General features: G+C 45.6%; 2 protein-coding genes across 2 annotated transcripts; one reads left to right on the forward strand and one right to left on the reverse strand.

The window, feature by feature from the left end:
• Positions 1-1,124: 1,124 nt before the first annotated feature.
• On the reverse strand, positions 1,125-4,179 carry LOC120662422 (F-box/LRR-repeat protein At1g06630-like). Its single transcript, XM_039941571.1, has 4 exons — positions 3,726-4,179; positions 2,615-3,526; positions 1,775-1,909; positions 1,125-1,677 (listed from the first exon to the last, which is right to left on the reverse strand). Exons 1-2 carry the CDS (start codon positions 4,177-4,179, stop codon positions 2,691-2,693), a joined length of 1,290 nt encoding a protein of 429 aa, XP_039797505.1. The 3' UTR covers positions 1,125-1,677; positions 1,775-1,909; positions 2,615-2,690.
• A 70-nt stretch (positions 4,180-4,249) lies between these two features.
• LOC120658735 lies at positions 4,250-5,094 on the forward strand. The gene has a single exon (XM_039936951.1). The coding sequence runs from the start codon at positions 4,447-4,449 to the stop codon at positions 4,822-4,824; it is 378 nt and encodes a 125-aa protein (XP_039792885.1). The 5' UTR covers positions 4,250-4,446; the 3' UTR covers positions 4,825-5,094.
• The last annotated feature ends 3,312 nt before the right edge of the window (positions 5,095-8,406 follow it).

Below are 8,406 nucleotides of genomic sequence, written 5' to 3' on the forward strand. Positions count from 1 at the left end.
CCACCAAGTCTCTTTCGTGAACACAATCACGGTCAACTTGGCCCCGGGTTCCACTAAGGAGCTTCTCCACAAAGGATGGGGGTCTCCACGTCCCCCGCACAAAGATGTCGTCGCCGCTCCACACCAAGTCGGAGGGTCGATGACGTTGCCGGCGAGCTTCACGCTTCAAGGTGCCGGCGCACCAAGCTCTTGTTTTGGTTCGCTAATGAACCACAGCACAAAGTCTTGAAGCTTTGCAATCTCACTCACTAAGAGCTAATCCTTTACACAACACTCTCAAAGTGTGCTAAGGGCTAAGGATATGATTTTGATGCTTTTGTATGGCTTGGAGATGTTCTTGGGTGTGTGGGATGTCCAGCAACTCCAGCAATCTTCAAATGGCCGGGGTGAGGCGTATATATAGGCCACCAAGTCTTGTAGCCGTTGCTCCAACGGTCAGCAAAATTCTGCGTATCACCGGATGAACCGATGCCTCTGGCAGGGGTAGCGTCGGTTCATCCGGTCACTCATAACTCGAAGTAGCCGTTGAACTCCTGACAGCTGACACAGTGACCACCGGTTGAACCGATGCTTTGTACCAATGCATCACCGGTTTATCCGATGCTTAAGAATTTTCTCCTGGGCGCTGACATCATTACACCGACGGTATGCACCGATGCTTCACCGGTTCAACCGGTGCTGAAGAATCTTCTCCTGGGCTCTTGACATCGTCTCTGGTACACAGTACGCCCAATGCACCGATGCCCTTTCTTGGACCGTCGGTTCAACCGGTGCCTATAGGCTGACTTGGCTTCGACTTCTTCCTGCACCAAACATCATAGCGTCGGTTCTTCCGACAAGCGTCGGATGCACCGATGCTTAGGCATCAGTTCTTCCGGTGCTCCTGAGATCCGCGAGGGGCGGCTCCCCCTCGACCCCCGTCCGCTAACCGGGTAGCGGAACCCCCGTAAGGGCAGCCCTTTGGGCCTTGCTACGCCTATCTTCTATTTCTCTTTGTCATCACTTGAACCTAAAAGCCTGAGAATAATCATCTTAACAATCATATTAGTCTAAGTATTGTGTTGTCATTCGATCACCAAAATCACTCGAAATGGCATAAATGGTGCCATATTCGTTTCAAACAGTTTTAAGAGAAAGTTCCTTATTTGACACCCAAAAAACTAACGGTTCCAACAGTTTTAAAAGTTTTTCATATGAACAACAATCAAATTCTCCAGCATTATTTTGGCTCCCCACTATCCGCCATGCACACCCTTACGGCATTACAAAAATATTACAAGCTAGTTGGTCCAGTTTCCGATCAATCCAAAATTCTGGCAAATCTAAGGAAATTTTGCTGGTCAAACCACTCAAAGGGATCATCGTTCCAAATTTTGGGGGTGAGAATCGCCTGCAGCACGATTGTCAAATGCAAATCGAGCGCCTGGTGAAGCTTTGTTGTCCAGTTGAAGTAGTCTACGTTGATTAGCCATCCACTTGTCGTTGCAGCTGGGGACGACTCCCAAATACATTTCCTTTAGCACCTTTGCATTCAAAACGAAGAACTTGATGAAGTCAACATCTGGTCCCATGCCACGACAATCGTTGACGACCACTTTTTTGAGATGAAGCTCAAGGCATTCGGTCGGATCTAGTAGATTATAGGTTCGTACGTTTTTCAGTCTCTAGTCGGTTAAACTGTAAAGTAAGTGAAATCATTAGACAATATATATTATTTCAAATTAGTAAATGTTCATATATATTGGAATTGAAATCAAGAAAGACAAACACTAACCTTGATATATAGTTTCTCCACACAGGGGAAACATTTGAGGAAGTCGACAACTGAGTCCAGATTAGGTCCCAAAGACTCAAGGGCCAAAACCTTTACAGTCTCCATCGAGGTTCCCATGCTTAGGGCAATCATTTCCTGTCAAAGGACCAAGCTAAGAGACATCAGGGGCAATATTAATTAGAGAAAATTCCAATTTACACCTTCGAATTATAGCAAAAGTCTGATTTTCAATCTTTGACTACAAAACCGGATAACATATGTCATCCACTGTCAAACCGGGCATTTAAAAAAAATAAAAAATCTAATTAGATATAAAAAATCAAAACTAATTCATTTTAAATTAGAAAAAATATGAAACAAGTACCAAAAATTTTCTCAAAATGTAACCTATCGATTATTGCTCCATTTGAATCTTAGTTATTCAAAAATAATAGGCATAAATATAAAAAATTAAATATTATGAATATAAAAAATTGGATCTGAATAAATGATAAGTATTGTGCCAGTAGATAAGTTACATTTTTAGTTGATATCCATTTCGTTATTTTTTGACTTAAAATGAATTACTTATGAATTGTTTAGTCCAAAATTTAATATTTTTAATTCTCACAAAGTGAAAAACTACCTTAAAACCACCTAATATAAGGGGGCTAAATTTGTCTGGTTTCAACAGTTAGATGGCATCTGTTATCCAGTTTCATAGTTGAAGGTTGAAAATCGGATTTTTGTGATAGTTCAGAGATGTAGACCAGACTTTTCCCTATTAATTAATAGCCAGGACACAGAAAAAGTGAATGAGCGAGTACTGGATGGAAAAAAAAACAAAAGGTTTGTAGCCACCTGAAAAGCTGTGGTTCCAAACTCGAGTTTGGAGATGGCAGCTGAAAGCAATCCCACTATCTCGAGTTTAGGTGCCCTAGCTCATCACACGGACGGTTGCCGGACCCCGGTCGGGGTGAAGTGGCAACAATCTCTCAAGGCGAGGAGCGTCCTCGACGACCAGCTCCTGGAACTTGGTGGCCTCCGAGCCTTCTCCTTCCCAAGGTCCACTGAAGCCGATGCTCCTCAGAGTTGGCGAGCTAATGCGCAGGCGGGCAAAGCCGGCATTGCGCTCCAGCAAGAGGATCTCCAGAACGTAGCAGCCAGAGAGCAGGCTATGAAGGACCTCCTCCGATACGGTGACCTCGAACAGGGAAAGCTCCCTGAGGTGGGGAAATTTCAGCGACGTCGCGACCTCGTTGGGGAAGTGGCAATAGCCAAATTTAGCCACGCGGAGGGTGGCCGCGAACCGTAACGCGGACGGCGGCAGCGCGCCCGCAGATGAGTAGCTTAACCTTATCTCCCGGAGGCCGGTGAGGGCTCGCGAGCGCAGCCAGCCGTCGACGGTGTCGGCGCGGTTGGGGATGTTGAGGCCGAGGAGCACGAAGCGCCGGCCGGGCCCGGCGTGGCCGGCGAGGATCTTGGTGGTGGCCGGGACGTCGACCTTGGCGTCCTGCCACCGCCAGCAGAGGCCGTAGTCCACCTGAAGGTTGAGGGGCGTGGCGCGCCAGAGGGGCCGCCAGCGCCGGGAGACGGCCTGCGTGCGGGCGCCTTCCCTGGTGGAGAGAAGGGTGATGATGTTCCCGAGGACCTGGTCGGGGAGGGGCTGATCAGATCGGCTCCGTTGGGCGGCAGTTCTTGGCGGCGGGGTTCCTCCTCCGGCCTTATCCTCTTGGCCCTCGCGTCGTCGTCCCCCATGGCAGGATCGGATCTCTTCTCGTGGTGCGAATGGACGATCGGCACACAAACAAAGGAAAGCCAATCAGAGAAAATAGATCCTGATTACAAGGGGAAAAAATCAGGTGCCCCCGGGGTGCACAAGATTACAAGACCTTTTTTTTTTTGAGAAAAAGATTACAAGACCTTAAAGGAGCGGAATCATCGGCAGAAGAGGACGCCTTTAAAAGCGTACCTGGTTTATGCAGTACCACCCTTCTCCCTCCTCTCTTTCCCTTCTCCCTACTCTGCCAGTGAAGACAGACGATGTACCAGATGCGCCGGGTGAGGCTGCGTGCGGCAGAGGAGCCAGAACTTACTCGCCGAACGGCTGGTGGAAGTAGAAGCCGTACTCCGAGTCGCCGTTCATGCAGTACCCGTCGGGCACCCGCGGCAGCTCGGCTCACTTCCTCGCGACGGGGTCGCAGAGGAGGTAGAGCCCTGTGGCCTTGCCTTCTTGAATAACAGCACCCCGACGCACCCATCCATATCGCCCTGTGGCCTTGCCTTCTTGCCAAAGACACTTGAACCAGTGACAGATTCACCACGACGTAGGCGCTCGCGAAGAAGCCGCGCCACCGCGGTCTCCCATCCATATCGCCGGTCACTGTCAGCCAGCTGCCTTCCTTCTCTCCACCACCCACCTCCATCGATCACGACCACGTCAACGCGCCACCACCCATCCCCATCTCTCCCTCCAGCCCACCAGTTTCTCCTCACGCACGAATTCTGCAAACGCCCATGCATGAATTCATGCAGCCTAGAAATACACACACCTGTTGATCTTCGTCGCACGTCGACCTGCAAATTCTTCGCTCATCTCTGACGAAACATTAGAAGATCATCGTCAACCTCTGTCTGGTCGATCGATCGGCACAAGCTAATAAGTTCGGTCGCGCCGCGCGCGCCTACCCACAATGCAAATGGCAGGGTCGTCGTCGTCGTCGTCGTCCCGCTCCGTCCTGCTCCTCGCCGTCTTCGCGGCGGCCGTGGTGGCCGCCTTGTCCGCCGCCCCCGCCCCGGACGAGTCCGGCTCCGACGCGAGCGTGATGGCGCCCGTCGAGCACACCCCGATCGGCTCCTTCGAGGGCGCCGACGGGCCCGTCGCAGACGACGCCACGGAGGACAAGGACGCCGCGCCCGTGGGGTCCCCCATCGGCACCACCATGACGGAGCCCAAGCCGGAGCTCGCGCCCCCGGGGCCTCCCGGCAGCGGAGCCACCGCTGCTTCCGCGCTCGTGGCTGCAGTCGCCGCCGCCATGGCGGCCGCCGGCGCCGTCGTCTTTGCCTTCTGATCGAGAGGAGGTCGTGGGTGCATGCATGCACACACGCACCTTGTTTCCTTCCTCTTTTCTTTGTCTTTTCCATTTCGATCTCTTTCGTTCAGTCACTTGAGACTCAGCCTATCTGTGAGGGACTGATGACTAATTGACGGGAAATTCCTAGTACGTATCTGCCAGGTTAATTAGCTTCTTTTGTGTAGAAGTAGTGCTACCAAAATGTATAACTAGTCCATTTTCTTGTGTTTTATTTTCTCTCGTTCTCGCTCAGTCTCAATCCATCAACGAAACCGTAGCCTAATTTATATATGTTCATTTTCATTTTGTGTTACATCCATGGTTGTCCAGTACATTGCATTGCTTGGTGCTTATTAGTAGCTGGTACTGGTTGTGCATCATCCATTGGATTGTTGGGCTTCCATATAGCTTCCATTTTCCTCTCTCGGACTTGTATATTCTGGTCGATCTGATATCGTCATTCTCCACTACTAGTCCATCAAACCCATGCTCTTCGTAGGAGTAGGAGTTTTGGGTTAAAGTAAGGGTTTAGATCTACGGTTGTTTACACCATGCATGCGTATTGTTAATTCTTTCCTGCTTAGTTCAGCTTATCAATACTCGTGGCTTTCTTGAAGGTGAGTATATTGAAGGCTCACACGGTGGCCGCGCGACTACAACTGGGCCACTTTTGGCCCATTTTTGTTGCGTCTTTGCCAGCGGGTATTAGTGGAGGATGTCTTCATCATATTGTGCTTTCTAAAAATTACCCACCTCTAATCTAACGGGAATATATAGAGAGAGAGATATATAAACTACATTAATATTATAAACAACGACATAAGGAATGCCCAATCTTCATCGAAGTTACCCACATGTGGCATTATGAAAAATAATCTAATAATTAACCCTCTAATTATTCATATAAATTGTTTAACTCCTTTGCTATAAAGATTAACCTTGACTAATTTAGTTAGCTCTATCTTATAACAAATTAATTCAAAGTACTCCTATGTGTGCTTATAAATTATGTATTTTTGCCACTGTCAATATAGAAAAGACCAACTGTAGTTGTCCATGCATGGTGTATGTTACCATTCAGACCACGTACACATATATGCTAGAAGCAATGAGCATATCGACTTCCATGCCAAACTATATATAGCTCAAACTAAGTTTTCAACTAAACATAATGTGTCAAACACAATAGAGGCGTCGTGATTAAAAGGGGCCGGGAGAAAACTATTAATGAGGATGGGAAAAACATTTAGAGTAATTGCATTGGTAACTAAAGTCTATCTCAACTGGACAAAGATAATAGATTTACTCCTTTTAAGGTGAATTAGATCTTGTATTTCCGTAAGTCACCTAACGTGAGCCGTTGGATCCCGGCCAGGATCGATCTATGTGTTTTGTTTTGTTTTGTTTTGTTTTTGTTTTTGTTTTTGTTTTGTTTTGTTTTTTTATGTCTTGTTTTTGTGTCTAGTGTTACAATTGACTTACATCAATGCAATATCTATGTCACCTGACGAGGAGACAGATCTTTTTCTTTTGGGCAAATCAATCTGAGGTTTAATGATGTGTTAGATAACCAACTGCATCTCCCATGGAAAAAATGTATTGCTAAACTTAGCAAATCTATCCATCAAAGGAATTTGTACATAGCCATAATGCATGTCAACAATGATTACTCATAAAGTAGCCAAGATGTACTCCCTCCATTTTTAGATAAAAGGCGCAAGATCTAGTTTGCCATGGTCTCCAAAGGTACACTTTGACCCATGCTCTTAAATTGCAACATTTGTAGTAACAAAATCATAGCCAAGATAGTAACAGGCGTGGGCCCAAGGGCCTCTGCCTAAAACAAAAGGCCCACGGTCGATTGGTGATTGGCCACCGTGGAGTCCTACTGCTTGGTCGCTTGTTAGATGCTGTTTTTCTGTGCTGATTCATCTTCACCACATCAAGGGCCGAGCCGTCGAGGCAGATGTCGTTGCGTCAAGCCACGATCGCGAGTTCGCGATGCTGAGTTGGCCGGCGGTACCAGGGCAGGCGGCCGATAGCGGCTCAAGGAATCCAGCAACTGCAAACAGTCTGCCACTCTTGAACTTTTCAGACTTCAACTCTTCAAGCAATTTTTATTCCCCAACTATATGGATTTACATGTACTTGTATCCTTTGAATCTTTAACGGATTAATTACAGTTTTGGTCTTTCATTTTTTTACAACGATCGATTGAAGTCATATTTTCTGCAAATCGATCTAGAAAGACAATATGATTCTAATAGCCTAAAACGTAAAAAGAAATGAAGACTAGATGACTTAACTCAATCTTAGAAAGGAACACAAGAATGAAGTTATTTAAGTAAAGACTATACAACCAAGAATAAATAGATACAATTCTTGGTGTGTTTCATTCCTATATAATATATTATAGTATGTTTAATATTTAATTGTTCTATTTCCCTAGTCTAGTAGACCTCACTTTAGAGTTTCGTACTAGGCTCCGGTTTATGCCGTCAGAGCCTGGATAGTAATTTCAAATGTGAAACCAATTATATCACTTCCATATATTGAAATTTACCTTTTGTAATACTAATTTTTAGTTGAAGAATATGATCTTTGTACATTGAAATGTGTGCGTGGGTAATAAAAAATGGAGACTGTGATGACATAACATATGTCAACATGCTTAGGCTTGAAGTATATGATGTCATTACTTATGTCACCCTAAGATGAAGTCATAACTTGCGTCACTATCCTTATTGTGTGGTAAGAAGAAGCAGAATTGAACATTACAACCATGCACTTTATTATAAGGAAACAAGGTTTGTAAAGTTATGTCCTGTTCGGCTGGCTGGAGCTACAATGAAATGTGAGGGGATGGACCACCAGCGGAACGATCCAGCCAGCCATGCCGTTCCCACACCGTTCCCAAGGAAAACATGCCCAGCCAGTGGCGGCGGCTGGCCCAACCAGCTGAACAGGTGGTTAAACTTTACAACCCATGTTGAGTTTTATGTGTGAGGGGAATTATTTATGGTAACAAAAGACAAATATCTTTTAGTTGCAAACAACCAACCATGACATCAATGCTTATGTTAGTGTGAAGATGATGTCAGCACTTATATCATCATATTTGTATCATCTATGAAAGGTAAAAAGTAAAGTTGAAGTTCACAACAACAATTTTCTTTGGGAGGGGTGGGGAGATTGGAGCTGTAAAGTCTATTGAGTTGGATTGGAAATTAGTTGTAAATAACCATCCATGATATCATTTCCGATGTCATCATCATTAACATGATGTTTACGTAGCGGTGATGATGAGCCATGGTTATCGATAGGGCGAAACCGAGATATCTTCCCTCTATTGTACAATGGCTAGATGCTTTGTTGTAACCCATATTTTTAGTTTTTTGTTCAAACACTTATAACCATTTTTATTAACTTCATGTGTACATTTTTATTCAAAAAAATACGATTGCATATTGCATATGACTCGCCATGATATTTTTAATTATGGCACTGCCTGGTCTTGCTACCATATCTGCCACACACATATGAAAACTCCCTATTTTTTCAACCAACAAATTGGTACGT

Source organism: Panicum virgatum, chromosome 2N (assembly GCF_016808335.1).
Source record: "Panicum virgatum strain AP13 chromosome 2N, P.virgatum_v5, whole genome shotgun sequence".
Lineage (NCBI taxonomy): Eukaryota > Viridiplantae > Streptophyta > Magnoliopsida > Poales > Poaceae > Panicum > Panicum virgatum.